The 20432-nt window shown below is 38.1% G+C and overlaps 1 protein-coding gene across 1 annotated transcript in view; it reads right to left on the bottom strand.

The window, feature by feature from the left end:
- Positions 1 to 20432, bottom strand: part of LOC145994106 (uncharacterized) — a 58198-nt gene that overhangs the window by 16810 nt on the left and 20956 nt on the right. Inside the window, exons 2-3 of the mRNA XM_083130193.1 lie at positions 15488 to 15563; positions 10540 to 11013 (exon numbers count right to left, since the gene is read on the bottom strand). Coding sequence (XP_082986319.1) covers positions 10540 to 11013; positions 15488 to 15563 — 550 coding nt within the window. The remainder of the gene's footprint in view (positions 1 to 10539; positions 11014 to 15487; positions 15564 to 20432) is intronic.

The raw sequence follows: 20432 nt of genomic DNA, 5'->3' as shown, positions 1-20432 counted from the left end.
ATATACAGTTCGACATGCCAGATTTCGTCGTAGTGCTTTTTCAGACCGGGCGCGATAACAACCAGGAAAAAAATTCCAGCAAGTTCGGTTAGGTTAGGTTAGGTTAGGTTAGGTTAGGTTAGGTTAGGTTACACACACATGTACACACATACTGTGTTGCCATCCACCCATCTCTCTCTCTTTTACGGCAGTGCGTGTTTGTTGCCGGCTCTCCTTGCCCAGTGTGTGTATGTTACGTTAGTATATAAATTGGCAAGCAAGTTCGGTTAGGTTAGGTTAGGTTAGGTTAGGTTAGGTTAGGTTACACACACATGTACACACATACTGTGTTGCCATCCACCCATCTCTCTCTCTTTTACGGCAGTGCGTGTTTGTTGCCGGCTCTCCTTGCCCAGTGTGTGTATGTTACGCGAGTATATAAATTGGCAAGCAAGTTCGGTTAGGTTAGGTTAGGTTAGGTTAGGTTAGGTTAGGTTAGGTTAGGTTAGGTTACACACACACGCACACACATACTGTGTTGCCATCCACCCATCTCTCTCTCTTTTACGGCAGTGCGTGTTTGTTGCCGGCTTTCCTTGCCCAGTGTGTGTATGTTACGTTAGTATATAAATTGGCAAGCAAGTTCGGTTAGGTTAGGTTAGGTTAGGTTAGGTTAGGTTAGGTTAGGTTAGGTTAGGTTAGGTTACACACACACGCACACACATACTGTGTTGCCATCCACCCATCTCTCTCTCTTTTACGGCAGTGCGTGTTTGTTGCCGGCTTTCCTTGCCCAGTGTGTGTATGTTACGTTAGTATATAAATTGGCAAGCAAGTTCGGTTAGGTTAGGTTAGGTTAGGTTAGGTTAGGTTAGGTTACACACACACGCACACACATACTGTGTTGCCATCCACCCATCTCTCTCTCTTTTACGGCAGTGCGTGTTTGTTGCCGGCTCTCCTTGCCCAGTGTGTGTATGTTACGCCAGTATATAAATTGGCAAGCAAGTTCGGTTAGGTTAGGTTAGGTTAGGTTAGGTTAGGTTACACACACACGCACACACATACTGTGTTGCCATCCACCCATCTCTCTCTCTTTTACGGCAGTGCGTGTTTGTTGCCGGCTTTCCTTGCCCAGTGTGTGTATGTTACGCCAGTATATAAATTGGCTAAGCCTCAAAAAAAATAGTAGCTTTTGCTAAGTAGGAAGAAAAAAAACTGTAGGTAGGTATTGGCAGCACTATCAGTTGTTTAACTCTTCCCCCTCTCTTTTTTTTCTCTCTTTTTTGTAAAAAGCCATGGCAAAAATACCAGTAGGTTGGCAACCTTGCTTTATGCACTGTAAGGCAAGCCTCAAGCAAGGTTGTCAGCTCCTTGCTTTAGGTTAGGTTAGACCAAGAAAAAAAAAAGCTGTAGGTAGGTGTTGGCAGCTGCCGGTTGTTTAACTCTTCCCTCTCTCTCTCCCCTCTCTCTTTTTTTTGTAAAAAACTATAGCAAAAGTACCAGTAGGTTGGCAACCTTGCTTTATGCACTGTAAGGCAAGCCTCAAGCAAGGTTGCCAGCTTCTTGCTTTAGGTTAGGTTAGACAAAAAAAAACCTTGGTGATTTTTTCGAGTAAGATGTTGGCAACACTGCGAGCCCCATATGATGATTCGAGCCCCAAATGATTATTCAGAACCGGGCCACCTGTACTACTCCCATACTTTCTGCATTTAACTTTCAACATGTTTTGCTTATTTACTCATTGGTAATTTATAAATTAATAGTTTATTAATTGTAATAATGTTTATTTTGTGAATATATTAAACTTCAGAATAAGGGACAAGAGTCTCTGATTTATTCCGAGCTCCGAAAAATGTTGGTTATTGGCCTTGTGTATATTTTATGTCTCAGGTAATTCACCCATCTGACTGAAGGGTACTATCTTTAATTGCGTACATCTTGAGATAATTAAACCCGAAAACAAAATATCAAAGGGTGTTAAGTCGGCTGGAAATAGGGTCCTTAGTCCTGGTGAAGTTCTAACAAGCCACCTAACACATTTTGTATTCTTTGTAGTGTACAGTGCCTTTCCTGTATCGAAATAATGCTTTGAACAGTGTGGGATTAATCATCATGTTCCTGTGTATTTCACAGAGACTGTTCATAAACGCGCTCTTGCTTTGAAAATCACTTTTGATTAAATGATATCATACGCTACTTGAAATTTACAGCTCTTACATTTAACTTTGAATATGGGCAGCTGGTCCATTCCGGATGTGTATTTACAAACTCTTTAGGGCTGAAGAACTAGATATAACGCTTTATTATTGGCGGTGGGCAACGGAAGTGTTTATTTTCCTTGTCCGTTGTTCCTTATTTCTTTCTTTGCAGGAAAAGGATGAAAAAATCAGACTGCTAATTATTTAGTAACAAAGTTTTTTAATCAAATTGTCGAAAAGTAAACAAATGTATTTTTATATGAATACTTTTTTTAAATATTTACTATTCATTCGTTTTCTGATAATTAGAATCACCATACTGATAAATAGTAGTTTGCAGCAATCGAGAATGTAGAATATCTCTCAAAGAGCTTTAAACATATGTGAAGTAATTACTGAATTTAGGAGAAATTTCATATTTTGAAATATACTAAGTGCTATTTCAGTATAATGAACCATGAACGTCACATAGTAAATACGGGCGGTTTGAAAGAACGTTAATTTTTAAAATTAAGGACGTATATTTTGTATTAATCGATCAACAAAGGATATTTGTGTTGCGGCTTCCGTAACATTTGGCATAGAGGGGCGTAACGTGCAGACCCGCAGGGCCCGCAATGCGGGAAGGCCAGAATTCTAAGGGACCCGAAAAACGTACACATTATTCTCGTATTTCTCATACGCAAATTTTCACGATAACATGTTTGACATTTTATCAATTTTATTTGATTTTGAATAAAGAGGACTTCTTTGTCTTATCTTATTTCTCCTAACCTTGTACTTCAAATTTCAATCTGTTCGTTATCCTAATACAGCCAGCATTTTCAGAAATTATTGTCGTTTACTAAATCGCTTTATAAAACATGGGGAGTTGAACCGAAATTTGAAAATATAAGAGTTTGACATTTAAAACGTCATTTGGATGAACTGTGTTATGATGAAAGTTAAGTAAATCCCGAAACATATTTTAGAATAGCTGTATTTAATCATTATTTTGACATGATTATTACTCAACTTAAAAACAGATTTGAGGGGATAGGTTAGTAGAAGTTTTGCCACAGTTTCCTTTTTATTTTTTATTTTTTAGCTTAAGATGAGCTTCAGAGCCCTCCGTAATGAGTACGAATATGGTTTATCCTCTGAATTTTCTGATCAAGTTCAAAGTTAAAAGAACGGGTAATCACGTCTGATATCACATCAACGCTTTTCATAAGTGCTTTGGCAGTTTTTCCTGGTTGATAACTCTACACTAGCTTCTCGTGTTTCCGATCACAGCACCGCTTTCCGTTTTCTTCTTACTCTTCCCGTAACTGTCGCTACAGAAGAATGATCATTCTCAAAATTGAAACGTATAAATAACTACCTAACTATGTTTGAGGCCAGACTTGCCGGAATATGTTGAATCTGATATGGAAATATTTATTAATGTTAATAAAGTAATAGCGGCATTCACAGCGCAGCACAGAAAACACGACAGAAAGCCGCTTTCTGTAAAGAGGAGGGTTTGAAGTTGATTTTCTCTACTTTTCAATACACCAGTGTCAAAGAGATATAAATTCTCATCTTTGATAATTCATAGACACACGTTCGACTTGAATAATTATTTATTTTACCTATATTTAGCCCCAACCAGCCATTGAAAGTATTTACATAAATATATAGCAAGAAACTTTTGTCGCTGACTGCACGGGTGTTGGGTGGGTGGGGGGAGGGTGACAAATTTGTTTCTTGCGGCCGGGGCCTTGACGATTTTGTTACGCCACTGAACGTAATGTTTACTTCTTTTTTCTTGTGAAGATTATTATTCTGAAATTTTACATTCAATATCTTAGAGGGGTTGGTGGGATTATTTTACACTGGAGGAAATATATTGTCCACTGAGAATGTAAATTTCCTATGTCCAATTTTTCATTTTTTCCAGTAGAGCCCTTTAAAGTTTGACATGATATATTTATTGAACCTTGTTCACCAATGCGCTGAAAGTTTGTATCATTGCAAAGGCTGATTTGAAAAATTCCCGGGAGTTAGGGCCCCACAATTTCTTGATCACGGCCGAAGATGGGGGTGATGTGATCAGCACCACGCCCCTGGCCACCTTTACCTCCCAGAGTTTCCTTCAGGTACCCACTTTGTACGACGCTGGGTGGGCTTCGGGGCCGCTTGAACAGGTGGGGAAGAAATCGGTTCTCCCCCGCCGGGGATATTGGTTAGGTACTTATGCTGTAATTAATAATTGAAATTTCAGATAGAACAATTGCACGCAACACAAGCTTTGATTTGAGAGTGCCAATGTTCTATCGATCAGATAGAACACTGCATTCTGGAAACGAGATGGAGATGAAACAATTTTATTAAAAATATGTCATTCAGTAGCAAAGTTAAATATATAATTCATATTTTGGGAAATCAATCAACTACTTTGAATCCACTATTATTCAAATTTTTTGTCTCTTAACAACAAAAGTAATAACCGAAGACCATTGCTGTTGCTAAGCATCTCCCACAAGTGACTAAGGTTAGAATGCAAGTGGTTTATCTCATACTCCCATGGCGCTTGTGGTTGGTTGAGTAAATTGTCCTAAGGTCTCATTGGTTGTTGGAGTTTGCATTCTCGGGGCTGCTTCCCAATTCTGTACATGGGCCAAAAACACACTCAATTATATCAATATTGGTTGTGTATAGGCATCAAACCAAAGCAGAGATGAATCAACTGCATCCTAAATAGACTACATCCAAAATATCTCCTTTTGTTTACAATTTGATGATATAACATTTGCATTCTCAATTAACGATATAACAAAATGAGTTGAACGAACCCAGACATACGTCAAATTAAAGAGCCATTATTTTGAAATTCGAACAAAGTGAGATAGTTGTATTTTTGATTGGCTTCATTTTTTTACATGTTGAAGTAGGTTATGAGAATTGAATATTGTGCAATTTTGAGACCTTGAAAAAATTCCCCTTCCTGTAGAAAATGTTGATGTTCAAGGCCTTGCCATCCATTTTTCATGAAAAGTGAAATATGAGTAAGTTCGGAGTGCTGTATCTTTGGAAAACAACAATATCGCAAACTTATGTTTTAATATACAATTAGTATAACGCTCCTTGATTATAAACATCACTTGTTATTGTCGGGCATTGTTGCTTTCTATTGTTCTGCTCAGTGGCGCAACCACAGGGAGGGGCAAGGGGGCATTGGCAGCCAACCTTTGACTGAAATTTGTTCTAGGGGGTCAAGGGGGGGCAAACATTAACAGCCAAGTGTACCTGCAGGGGGCAATTACCGCCCACAACTTCAAATATTATGCAAATAAAAATACATGTCGTAAAATGTTCTTGCTCGCTTCGCTCGCAATACCTGCGTTGCTTAGTCTTATCGAGTTCAGAACTGTAGCTAGGAAGAGGCGGGAGTAGGCCCTGGGCGCCGAACGATCTAAGTGAAAATAAGTTGTAAGATTGATTGATTGATTTTTTGTTTTAAGTCCACTTTACGCACAGAAAGGCTAATCGGGACTGGGCCTACAGTCAGTTTGAAGTGAGATCCGAAGCACTGTACCATGTACCTCCACCGGATATCGAACCCGGGACCCTTTGATCACAAGGTGACGATGTTTCCACTACTCCATCAGAGAGGCACAAAACTTGTAAAAGAGAGAATGCATTGGCGTCCGTGAAAATATTTGCGTACTATTAAATCAATATTGATTACAGCCTGCAAATAAAAAGTCAATCCAAAGATTGTCTTGCTCGCTTCGCTCGCAATATTTCATTGTTCTCTGTAATGTATTGTACATTTCCAGACAGAGAAGTAAGACTTCTCTAAATTCATTTTGTTTTAAATGCATGAACAATAGTTTTGAGGAAAGGGAACGTGCAAATTTCAGAGACAATTTATATATTTTTTGCTTTTGGTTTATTGTGAGATGGATGATTTGGATGTGTAATGTATTTAAATAATATGTAGCCTATATGTTGTATATAATATGTATTAAAGAAGTTTTCAATACGTACACAATATAGTGTCCACGTCGCTCCATGTTGAATAATGTGAAACATACACTCATGCTCATAAATTAAGGATAATGCTGAATTTTGTACAAAGAAATATTTGATGTGCACGTTGCAGCTTGAAATGATGTCTGGGTACTGTATCAAAGAACCTGTGTTGACTATGACCTTGATCCAGTGTGTGGTGGCGCTGTAAGCAGACAAATGACTCACAGGAGCGAAACTGCTGGCCAGAGTACAGTGCCTATAGGAAGTGTGCAGTTGTGCTCGTTTGTGCGAATGGTGAGTGAGTGTGTGTGTGTGTGTGAAATGGCTCAACGAACATATATTGATGATGTAATGAGGGGAAGGATACTTAGGCGGCTAGAGGCGGGCCAAAGACAGTAGGTCGTGTCACAGGTGCTCCATGTGCTACAAAGTCACCTCACGATTATGGCAACGATTCCAACAGATTGGAAACGTGTCTCGGCGCTACAGCAGAGGACGTCCACAGTGTACAACACCACGAGAAGACAGGTATCTCACCGTAAGTGCCCGGAGACACTGACGGAGTACTGTCGGGGGGCCTTGCTCGAGACCTTGCAGCTGCCACTGGAACAGTTCTTTCCAGACACACTGTGTACAGACGACTCAACAGGCATGGTTTATTCGCCCGGAGGCCTGCAATTTGCACTGTCACATTGTCACAGAGTAGCCCGTAAGAACTGCTGTAGAGAACACAGGACATGGACAATGGAAGAATGGTCTCAGATACTCTTCACTGACGAGTCCAGGTATAGTCTCAACAATGATTCTCGTCGTGTAACCATCTGGCGTGAACCAGGAACCAGATACCGACCCGGTACCATCGTCGAAAGGGACCAGTATGGAGGTGGTGGTGTCATGGTGTGGGGTGGCATTATCCTGGGTTCACGTACACCCTTGCATATCTTCGACAGAGGTACTGTAACAGGTCAGGTGTACCGGGATGTTATTCTGCAAGACTACGTTCGTCTTTTCAGAGGTGCAGTCGGTCCTACGTTCCTCCTGATGGATGACAATGCCAGGCCACACCGAGCTGCTATTGTGGAGGAGTACCTTCAAACAGAAGACATCATACGAATGGAGTGGCCTGCCTATTCCCCCGACCTCAACCCAATCGAACATGCTTGGGATGCTCTAGGCCGAAGTGTCGCCTCACGTCTTGCACCTCCTCAGACTCTTCAGGAGCTCCGACAGGCACTGGTGCAAGAATGGGAGGCCATACCCCAACAGCTGCTCGACAACCCACTCTAGAGTATGCCAAGCCGTTGTACTGCATGTGTCAATGTGCATGGGCATCACATTCCATACTGAAACCTGTGCACATGCTCAAAGAACTGTGAAATAACATTTTACAATCATCCTTGCTTTGTATCATATGTGCGCTCTTTGGTTTTTCTCACATTTTCTGCAATAAACAGGGTTAAACAGGGTATGTGGATGTCTTTCTTGTGTGTTCAACATGTGTCTGTGCTACCACAACTAGTTTGTTTCAGTGCTGTATCGTGGGGCACCAAAACCTCTATTATCCTTAATTTATGAGCATGAGAAAGTAATACATGTTAATGTAAAAAATAATTATATTTGGAATGCATTTATCAAGCATTTTCTGTCTTTCAGAAATAGTTTGTGTTCTTGTTTTCCATTATTAATGTGAAATTGAATGTGTTGGAAAAATAATTCAAATAGTTTGATCGAACACAAATGCTTTAGCAGCAACTTCTTTTTGCATAATTTACGAGGGTAATAACGTCTTTGATACAAACTATTACTACTAGTAGTACTATTACTGCTACTACTAACAATAATAATGATGGTCCCGGATTCGAATCCCGACTTGGGCATGGATGTTTGTGAGTGTCCATTCATCAATTTCATCATATCATCACTCATCCTCATCTTCGCAATTTAGCATAAAGTAGCACAAGAAGCGAAGTAAAATAAAGCAAATCAATAATAATAATAATAATAATAATAATAATAATAATAACATTATTATTTTTAGCATTATTATTATTAGCATTATTATTATTAAAATTATTATTATTGTTACTGTTGTTATTATTATTGTTATTACTGTTATTATTATTATTATTATTATTATTATTGGTACATTTATCCTGGTACTTACCCCCCACCGACAAAAAATCGTGGTTGCGCCTCTGACATAGCACTTTACTGTGCTGTTAGCAGATATAACCCTTTAAATACTAAAAAAATGGAAAAATCGCAACTTTAGAATTATGTTTATCTCAAAACAGGATAAGGGCAGATAGAAAAACCTATGTATGCCATCTTGGAGCTGAATGTATGTCACATTAAATAATAATAACAATAATATTAATAAAAAACATTAGGGCCTCGTCCCATTTTCGAGAAACAAAATTTTAAAATGTTAAGAAATGCCAATGTAAATTATCACAATTCTTCCCATATCAGAAAGTGAAAAAGCCCTTTCTCCTCCCTTTATTTGTTCCAAATGGAACAGTCCATGTCTTGACAAGTTGTGGAACAGTAAACGATTTTTTTCTTTCTTTTTTGGATAACGTAGTGGTAACGTCGCCTCCTTGTAATAAAGGGATCTCGGGTTTCTTGCAAAGTGGAAGTACAAGTGGTTTGGAACCCACTGAAAACTTCGCAAAAAATGGCCTTAAAAGCAAACCTCTATCAAAATCCATATATAATGGCGTACCAAGGACTTTTGAAAGGGTGATTACCTATATGTTTATTTAGTAGTCAGCCATCATTTTACCATCTTACCCTGCCGTCGATATTCTTTCACCTTTCGTCTAGTTGAGGGACCGACTGAAAGTTGGCCACTCTCAGCTGGCGCTGAAGTGCAATGTTGGTAATTTTAAGAATTCAAGACTTAGAATTCCTTCCGGGGGCGCAAATGAGATATTAAGACGATACTATACCAGGCCATGCTAAAAAAATCCTGTCTCCATTCACAGCGCAGAACAACTATTTTGACAGAATTCTGCTTTCCTGCTGGCTGCTTCGGAGAAAAGGGATTTTAATGTTGCCGCTTATTGACCAAACAGGGAGACAGCGGTAGGCCTAATTGACTGTTTGGTCGCAAGTTTCATCGTAGTTAACGGGGCAACAGCGGGCACCTGCCATAAAGACGTTCCCCACGCCGGTTGTTAAGCTGGCCGCACTTTAACTTCCGGCTTAAGATTGTCTTACCTGAACTACCCAACAATAATTAAGTGGCACGTGATGAAACTATTGAATGCAACAACCAACATGCAACCTGTAAAGGAGGAAACTACGGAGAATAACATTATTAACGAACGACTGAAAAAATTATCTAGTATTCTCTATGTTTACTTTGTGGACTAATTGCAAATCAATTAAGAACATTGCTATAGTTGTGAATGTTTTTGGAATATTTTACCACGAATATATGATCATTTTATAAATTATCGAGATTAGAGTAACTGTACGTATTACCTTTAAAAAATTTTGATTGACACTTCATCAAATAGTTTAATTGGTAATTGCTTATATGCGAAAAACAACTTAAATCGAACCACAATGATAAAAAGTCCCTTAAACTATACCCGGGTCAACTACGAACCGGCCCCCATTCACAACGCAGAACGTAGCATATCGCAAGAAAACATGCCTTAAATATTGGTCGACTATTTCTTCGTGGGTGTCATATTTGTAAACAATTTTATACACAGCATACAATGTTAATTGGGCATTATCAATTGTCCAGTGGTTTAAAATATATTTATTCTTACGCAACCGACCCTCGTGGCGGAGTGGTTAGCACAGTCCCGGGTTCCAATCCTGGCCTGGGGATGGATGTTTGTGTCATCAATTTCATCATATCATCACTCATCTCCATCTTCGCAAATTAGCCAAAAGTGGCACAAAAAGCGAAGTAAAAAAAAGCAAATCAATTATTCTAACACAAACGTTTCGAGAGAGCATCTCTTGTTTCGTCTTCAGGGGATATTTCTTTTGCCGCTGGTGGGAATCGAACCTACGACAGACCTGTGATTTTACTAAAGATCCAGTGCTCTAGCAAACCACTCCAAGGGCCCCCTGAATTCAATACTAATTTGCTCCATTTTCTACTTTTATTTCTAATTAGAGAAGAAACGTAGTCTTAGAATAAGTATTATTTAAATCACTAGACATTGGATAATGTTCAATTAATATTACATGTTACATGTTATAACCATTGCCACTAACATTCAAAGAAGTATTAATTGTACAACACACACACACACACACACACACACACACACACACACCCTCACACACAAATACACGCACGCAAATACAAACATACACATGCATATATACGTACCATTATACCCACCTCCCTGACTACTTAATGCACTTGCAGGAGACGTTTCAAACAGCTTGATAGCATTATCATCAACAGTTGTTTGTCCAGTGGAAGTGGAAGCGTTCATATCGAAAGCAGGAAAAGTAAAGCTTCGATCTATCTTAGTTTTGTTCTTCGTTTCACGTGTAGGTTCTTCCTCTTCGTTCATTTCCAAACAGCCGAAGTCTCCTGTTCTAATTCCTGGCGACAGTATAATCCTTCTAGTCTCAATATCTATGCATACTTTGGGATGCTTGATTTGAAAAAGCGTGTAGAAGAATTTACTTAGAGCGCTTAGTTGGACATCATCAAAATTATGTGTTGTAAAATCCTCAGGAGATAAAATTGACTGATATAAAGGAAAAAAACGATTTGCTGTACTTTCGAGGAGTGACTTTTCTTGTTTTTCGCTAGGTCCTCCAATGAACTTAATGAGTTTCTGTCCCATGTTCTCTGAAATAAATGAAGAAGTGCATAACTAACGAGTTTAAACAATTTGAAAATACGTAACTGAAATACGAATACATTAAACGTATTTTTGTTCAGGTGGTGTACAGATATATTTCTGTACATATTGATAGTTTGAAGCCGAGATATTTTATATATCCCACTTCTGCAATAACTTACACTACAGGCCGCGGTGGTTCAGTCGGTAACGCGTCTGACTACCATGTTAAAGGTCCCTTGTTCGATCCCCGGTCGGTTCAAATCCGGGAACTTTTCTAACGTTGGAAGCGGCCCCGGCGCCCACCCAGTGTCGAATAACATGGGTACCTGGGGGAAACCCTGGGGGTTAGGGGCGTGATGCTGATCACATCACCCCCACTCACTAGCGGATGAAAAAAGTGTGGGGCGTTACCCCCACACCCCCTATACGCCATCATGGCGTGGTGCTAAGCACAGGGGAGCACTTTACTTTACTTTTACAATAATGATTTAATAATAAGTGCAATAATAGTTTTTGGAAAAGAGTCTAGACTTTTTAACTGCAAGAAAGGTGTTTCTTAGTAAGAAATTTGAGACGAGAAGAAGAAGAAAGAAAAATATGAATTAGACTTGTAAGATCAAGAGTTACAGGTGTGAAGCAGTTTGTGAAGACAATTTTCCAATATGGTGCCTCAATATGCTTTCTGCCGAAACCTATAACGCTTAAAATTAGAAATTACGCGTATTTATATTATACTTCCAGAGTTTCATACTTCTGCACATGAAATGCAGAGGTTTGTTAATTGATTGATTTGCATTATTTTACATCTCTTTTCTGCCACGTTTGACTAATTGCAAAAATTAGGATGAGTGATGAATTGATAAAATTGGTGAAGGGACAGTCACATAGAATATCCATACACAGCCCGGGTAATATCCCGGACCCCTGGTGTCGTAGAGCGACCTCTCCGCCACGAAGGTTGGCAGGAAGTTTGTAGCTTTACACTCCGGACAAAATCGGTTTTTCACTTTGTGAACAATGAACACATTTTGAGACTCTTTCAAGTTTCGCATGAACTCCATAATTGTGTAATATTTTTGTGATATCTTAACATGAAGCAAATATTTGGTCAGAAGAAAAATGAAGAAACTGTTCCTTGAAATGTTGTGGACAAGTACTGACTTGCTTTATTTTACTTCGCTTTTTGTGCCACTTTTGGCTATTTTGCGAAGATGGGAATGAGTGATGACATGATGAAATTGATGATTGGGCACTCATAAATATCCATGTCCATGCGGGGATTCGAAGGAGGAATCCCTGGTGTCGCAGCGCGATGTGTTAACACCACTCCGCCACGGGGATCGGTATTGTGGACAAAAAGTAAGAAAAGTTTTACTTATTTAGTAATAGTAAATTAAAGATCAATTTCAATTCATCGTCTATCACGACCGGATCAAGAAAGTGTGGGGCGTTACCCCCACACCCCCTATACGCCTTCATGGCGTGGTGCTATGCACAGGGGAACACTTTACTTTTTTTTTTTTTACTTTTTTTCGTCTAAGGGATGGAAAAGAGTATATAGATCTTGCTCAAGATAGTGACAGATGGAAGGCCTGTGTTGCTGCAGCCATGAACCTTCGTGTTTACTAAGGCTAGAGAGTTAGTTAGTTAGTTAGGGGATTTCATGAAATTATTTTAATCTATGGAAAGACGGTTTCTGAGGAAATGAATGGCAAATAAAGAGAAAATATACCTATACATTAGCATGTAAATTTGTTGAGCTTTGTGGAGTTCGAGGGGGATGAGTGTAGTAGAGCATGTTGATTGATATTGGGGTGCAAAGTTTAAATATTATCCCGGTTTACCTATAGTGAACCTAAAGCAAGCATCAGTCATCGAAAAGCGAGTTGATCAGCCGTGAACCTCCTCACGGGCTTAGTGGTTAATGTTGTTACCTTCTAATGAAGGGGTTCGATTCCCTGCAGAGTATCGAAACATGTGAAAAGCCCATATGATGAGACGGCAAGTGTTATGGGATGTTGTCATGCCTTACATAACAAACATATTTTCCAAATTTCATTCTGTCATAAGCCAATTAAATTTTGAAATATTGAAATTGTCTACCGTTCTTCTAATGTGGCAGCGTTGCCTACCTGCCAATAATCTGCAAAATACTTATTATGTTGTAATTGATGTTACTAGTGTTACAGGAAAAATATATATCAAAATCCAAGCCATTGCCAATTAGTTCCTTTTATTTCGTGAAAAAGTGAATTTGTCGGCAATTTTTCAATACGGCGGACTTAGCGGAAAGGAGATCACCGGAGACTTTTGATATGTTGTTGTTAATGCTACAAAAAAGTTATGTAACAAATTTCAGATTGATATGAATTATTTCCTTCATTACCTATTTTGACTTCACAATCTTATAAATTATCTTTTCAAAAAAAGTATGTTGGCATCTCTTCTCTTATGGGATCCATTTCCGTTTATGTATTATGGTCAGTTTGAAAATTGAATTGTATAATTGTAGAGTTTCACTTGCGATCACTGTGAAATTTGTCTCAACTGCGAATCGAACATGGAATCTGTATGATTACAAAGCAACAGTTTGAACTTTCTTGTTTGTTTTACTTTGTATTTATACAAAAAGCAAACCGGTACAGGACCTAGACTTTAAAACAGGGGTCGGCAGCCATACTTTTTTGTTTACTTAACTTCCTCTTTCTACATTACGGTAAAACGGGACTGCCTCTGAGAACGCCAACCATTGTACAATTTGCCTCCAGTTAGAATGATGCTAAAATCCATTCTAGGTCCAGCCCCATAAGCATATATGTGCATAACTAACTAACTAACTCCCTAGCCTTCTTAAACCCGAAGGTTCATGGCTGCAGCAACACAGGCCTTCCATCTTTCCCTATCTTGAGCAAGTTCTATATACTCCTTTCCATCCCTACCGATTTCCCTTAGGTCCATCTCAACGTTGTCCCTCCATCTTCGTCTTGGCCTTCCTACAGGTTTTCCTTTAGGTTCACTATAGGTAAACCGGGATAATATTTAAACTTTGCACCCCAATATCAATCAACATGCTCTACTACCATCAGGTTTCCCAACAAGAATCCTGTAAACTACTCTTTCCTCTCCCATTCGTGCCACATGGCCTGCCCACCTAAGTCTTCTTGATTTAATCATTCTAATAATATCTGGACATGGATACAAATTATGTAGTTCTAAATTATGTAACCTTCTCCACTCACCTGTCTCCTCATCCCTTTTAGGTCCAAAGATTTTACTAAGGATCTTATTTTCAAATACTCTCAATCTATGTTCCTCTTTCAATGTAAGGGACCAAGTTTCACATCCATATAATACTACAGGCAAAATTACGGTTTTGTATATTTTAACTTTTAGTTTCTTAGATATTAAACGAGAAGACAAAAGTTTATGAAGAGAGAAGTAACATGTAATATGTGCATACTTAAACAAACTCAAACTTCATGTCATCTCTTGCCGTACTCTTATTCTCCTCTTCCCACCTCAATTTTCTTAATTACTCTTAATTTCTCTATGCCTCTCTTTACCTCTCCTTTGAGGTTTTCCCTCTCTCCCTAACTTTGTCTTATGTTTCTCTATCCCTTCGGATCCCTCTCTCATCCTCTCACTTTTCAATCCCTTAGGCCCTTTTACTTCTCTCTATCCCTCTTCGGTCCTTTCACTTTCTCTTTCTGCCTCTCATTATCCCTTATTTCTATTCTATCTCACCAACGTTTCTGAGATTTCTCTTTAAGTTCAGGTTTTCTCTATTCTCTTAGACCCTCTGTGTGTCTACCTTTAGGATCTCGTTCTCTCTCACACAGGTTCTTTCTTTTTATACCACTCTCCCTGATGTACTTTCCCTCCCCAGCCGTTACGTTCAAATTGGCTCTGAATTATCCACACTCCTCATCTTCCTATTTCTCCTCAGTTGTAATCTTCATTTTCCACATACTTTTATATTTACCTCAATACATAGATAGTATTTAGGGAGATAACTATTTAGTGGCATTTATACACGTCCTACAAGGGACTAATTATATCATCTAGTATATGCATATTAAACTATTCTCAATCGACGTGATAAATTGATAAGAAAATGTATGTTTCAAACTAGTGAAAGTCTGCATAAATCTAAGCAATAATGTATGTCTCATTCACATACGTTTCTTAGTTTAATGAATATTGTTTATATTACAAGCAAGTACAGAGGGAAGGGATAGTCAGTCAAATAAAGTATATTAAAAAAAGAAAGAATATTTATATTTAATTTTATGTGAAATGCTGTGTAGCAGCACTCATTAGAAATGGAACCTTGTAGAGGGAAACACGGAAATATAATACCACAGGCAATTATTGTACTAAGTTGATTTAGCTTCTTGAGCTTCTCCTTGATGCAATACGATGAAATGAAAAATCCCATTGGATTGTATTTTACACTTCATGAGGAAATGCGCAACTTACTTTCTAATTCTTGTTCCTTGTTCATTTTCCTGCTATCTGGCAGAGTTGAAGCAATAGTTGGCATCAGATTCAAGTCCTGCAACGACATGTTAAAGTAAATCTACGATTCTTTGTCCAAATATTGTAAGTAAAGTGAAATAGACATATAAGGAAATGATAAAGAATACTATGAAGTACGTCTTATAGTGATATCATGTCAATATAACCTGAGATACAGATACAACCAATGTTTAGTATGTATTTCTGTTAATTTGAGTCCATTTTCGTATACTTTGGTTAATTACGACTGTATGTATTTTTGCTGGTATGAGTACAGATTTGTGTGTGACTCGTGTAGGAGTTAAAAATGCGTCTTTTGTGTACGTTTGCACGATGCACGCGATAGGAAATTGCACTCACAGCGTGTCGCTATGTAGTAATAATGAATCGCTTCATTTCAGTTCTCCTTAGTAGGCGGGAGATCAGTGGATATTTTATAAGGGCACCTCTAAGTCATGTGAGGGAAAACAAGAATGAATTTTACCTCTCATTTAAGGTCCATATATTTCCTTATACCTTAAGTAAGTATGAAGCCAGTGCCTCATTCATTCACAGTTGGAAGGAAAGCTGAGAAAGGAAATTCTAGACTGCTAGGATGCTCAGAAAATATGGCCCTTGTGCAATTACTGTAATAAATAAGTACCATACTGAAGTGAAAGAATATGCCCGTAAATATGGTTAAATTAGGAACAACAGCAAGATTCGTACCTACCCGGTGGTCAGGTTTAAAGTTACCCAACTCAGAGCCCTCCATAGCCTGTTTGAGGCATCGTAGAAACTCTGAAATTTGGTGAATGCACCATGCAGACAATAGGGAAGAGGATGGCGATAAAAAAGTTCAATTTTCCGCCACCAGGTTGAAATGTGGCGCTGTACTTCCATGATGGGTTGTACGTACAAATAATCACGTTAAGTGATATAGCTGAGTTAGAAAGACATTTGTTAGTGGCTGGAAGTTGCAAGAAAATAATCTCTTTCGTTTATTGCAACATTTCAAGGTAAAGGCAAATACTAACCAATCGGAGCAGTTTACGTCATTATTACAACCTATCATGGAAGTACAGCCCACATTTCAACCTGGTGGCGGAAAATGAACTATATTTTTTTATTATCGTCATCCTCTTTCCCATGGTCTGCATTGTGGATTCACCAAATTTCAGAGTTCTATGATACCTCAAACAGGCTACAGAAGGCTCTGAGTTGGGCAACTTTAATTCTGGCCACCCGGTATTTCAAAATATCTTGAATGAAAACATAGAAGGGATTTTAGATTTCGTTGCTGGAATTTAATTGTACAAACCTTGAACACTGACTCATGTTGCAAATTACAACTGCGCTTTCATTTCAATGTACTGCTTCGTCTTTCGTACCACATAAGTAGTTCTGAAGCCGATGATGCATCCAACAAGTAGTTATAAGATTTCGGTGTTTTTATTCGTTCGTGTTGATTGTAACAATCAAGTACAGAGAAGTTTACAATTACAACTCACATACAATGAAGTCACAAATATTAGGAATAATTATGAATATACTTATGAATAGAGCCCGGATTTTAGGCAAAATGCCTATTCGTTTCCGACGCTGGTAGACAAAAATTGAGCATAAAAGTACACCGATCCGAAGGTTCTTAACATTTTGAACAATACTTTATGTTGTCTTGATTTGCCTATTTCACCTTACACTGACTTTTTAAAACATTCTTGCCTTTTTTGCCTCTTTTGTCATTCCGACAAGGAATTATGTTGCCATTTTTTGCCTATTTCACCTTACGCTGCCTTTTTCATACATTTTTGCCTTTTTTGCCTCTTTTGTCATTCCGACAAAGCATTTTTTAAAATTATATTTCTCTTCTTCTATTTGATTTCGTTTTTCAACTTTCCTTGTTATTCAAATTATTATTTGTAAATACATTTTTTAAGATTTAAGAAGAATTTAAGTCCTTCTCTTCAATTTTTAATGCCTCTTCTTCAATTTTCACTGCCTCTTTCTGAAACTTGACTGCCTTTTTTTCAACATACACTGCCCTTTTTTCAATTTTTCGTTGCCGTCTTGCCTGCCATTTTTAATACTTTTCAATGCCTGAACATGCATATGAAACATTCCATGTGAAAGTGCCCCCGAACGTTAATTTTTAGTCTTAAATGCAATGCTTTAACTTTATCCTATCTTGTGAGTAATTAATCTAAAATTGTCATTTGCAGAGAAATTCAACTATCATATATAATTAAGTTAGAAGGAAGAAGGTATTTTACATATTGTTAGTTTACCTTAACTTTTTGATTTACTTGTGTTTTGTATTGTGTCCCACTCGTGACACCAAAAATCAATTAATTTCTCCTCTGACTCTTACATTTCCTCTTGAACTCCACTATAATATCAAAAGGTAAATTACCTTCCCTCTTCGTCTTAAATAATTTATTTTTCACAATTTGACAATTCACAGAAATTAAAACAAATCTGTTATTAAGTGAAGAGGTAGTGTTTCGTCTGTCCCACCCGTGACAAAATATTGTTCACTTATAGCTACAAATCTGTTAAATTAATCAAATGGTCGTTATCAGGGTTACGTTTCATATTTCATTGCACAGAAACTGTAATAAAAATGTTGATTTACTGTCAGTAAAATAGATATTTTAATACAAAAAATGTAGTCTGCTTGTCCCACCCGTGACAATGGAATGCCCCTTATCGATATGGATCAGACCATTTAAGAGTGACGGTTTTGACATTACCATTTGGTTCATTTATATCAATCTATTGACAATTCATTGCCATTCAATTTTGTAAATGAGTGCTCACTACAGCTTCACACCAATGACTGTATTCTCTTACAAGCGAATTAACAATCTGCAAACATTAGTGCATCAAATTGTAACGATTTTATAACTCAGTGATATTTACACTGTGCGGCGTCCCTGGGAAGGCGTAGAAGCTTCGCAGGGGAAGCGCGTGAATTCCGAAAAAGAAATAAAAAAATTATGAAATTTCAAAAATATATTAATATAAAAAATACCAATTTCTTCTTCTCTACGTGGGTCGTTCAATATATAAGTTTCCGTATGCTGTAAAAATTTTTGTTTTTAAGATATATTAGAAAACTATACATACATGTGTAGGAGGATCCTTCCTCACTTCTCCACACAATCCCCATAGATATTCAGGCATTTGTCAAACCGTTGCACCAATTTGTCCATACCCTTTGCAAGAAAATCAGGGCTCTGGCTATTGAACACTATTCTCACATTCCGCTTCACTTCTTCATCTGTTTCGAAACGGTAACCTTGCAATTTAGACTTTAACACCGGAAAAAGATGAAAATCACTCGGCGCTAAATCGGGGCTGTATGGAGGGTGGGGCAGCAGTTCCAATCCCAATACTTCAATTTTGTGTTGTGTTTGCACTGCTGAGTGGGGGCAAGCGTTATCGTCATGAAGAATGACACCAGCTGACAGGAGACCTGGTCGCTTATGTCGAATTGTGTTTTTTCAGTTTATCCAATGTTTGACAATAACTGTCAGCATTAATTGTTCTTCCTTGTTCCAAAAAGTCCATCAGCAGAACGCCCTTAGCATCCATGTTTCTGAACTCCTTATGACGCGAGCCCGCGTTTTCCGAACAAGCATTTACTTTTCGCCCTGGAGTGCATGCGCCTTCACGTCTGATAACGAATCGATTGTTGTTCCTTATAGACGAATGATGGTGCTTGTCAACCATGTGCTTCTTTTTAATGGCATTGCTTTATACAATATTTTATAGCACAGGGGAACTTATATATTGAACGTCCCTAGTATTACTGCACCTGACGTTGGTTGTCCATCGGCAATGTCATCTCCCGTGTTTAATTTAAGTGAAATATAAAACTACACTCGTACTGTAACTTGTAGAAGAAACCGTACCAATGTAAAAAGCTTCATTGATAGTGCCTTTGTACAGAAATTGGAGTACCTTTCTGATATTTTCCACAAACTGAATGTTCAGACCACCTCTCAGAGAAGGTGTCAGCCTTCAAAAGGAAGTTGCTGTTTTGTAAGAGAAAGATTTAAAGATGAAAGAACTCGAATCTTTCGTACATTGAGGATGGTGTTAGAAGATACATGACTACATTTAAATGAGAAAATTCAAACATTGCTGTATGCCTGTTTTTAATATCTTTTATCCAACTTTTCTTACTGTCTGTGTTTATCCTTTTTATCTCATGAGTATCGTATTGCTGATATGCTGTTTCGATACACCAATTGTATTAATGACAAAGATTATATTTTCATTACTTGCGCATGTACACTTCTGTTCACAGAAAGTGGCACACTCGTTGAAGTCCAGCTTTGTGTCTGGGAGCACAACCGAAGTAAGTGTACGGAGACCAGCAATGTTGCTTACTATCGAACATTTTAACCACATGCAGGGAATTTTGTGTCCCTCAGTCTCAAAGAAAAGAGCTAGCGGAAAGATTGCAGCGTAAATATTAATTAAGTGGACTGTCCACGTCTACATTGAAAGTAATGTAAATGCCAAAAATCCGTGAAAAATACGTTGTATATATTTTTTAAAAACGCATTTTTGACGTTCGTGCCGAAGTGGTTATCACAATGTGTTAGAATGCGTGGGCCCCGGGTTCAAATTTGGCCTGGGCATGGGTGTTCTTTTTGAGTCTCTCTTCATCGTTGCGAGTAGCCGAAAATGGAAGAAAAGCAACACTAAATAACGAAAAAATAAAAAAAAGCAATTTGAATAAGCGAGGCGGAAATAGTTCTGTTCTAATTCCTGGAAATGATGCAAAAAGATAAAAAAATATATATATATTTCGGAAAAGTGTTATCCTAACCCTGGAGAAGGCTGCTTCCCCATCCACTTTGGCTAACATAATCGCAAATTCGCACCGAATATGCGATGGGAAAAATAATATAAT

The sequence above is a fragment of the Lepisma saccharinum genome, chromosome 10, assembly GCF_977018435.1.
Source record: "Lepisma saccharinum chromosome 10, izLepSacc3.1, whole genome shotgun sequence".
Lineage (NCBI taxonomy): Eukaryota > Metazoa > Arthropoda > Insecta > Zygentoma > Lepismatidae > Lepisma > Lepisma saccharinum.
This window is presented reverse-complemented; position numbering and strand designations above follow the sequence as displayed.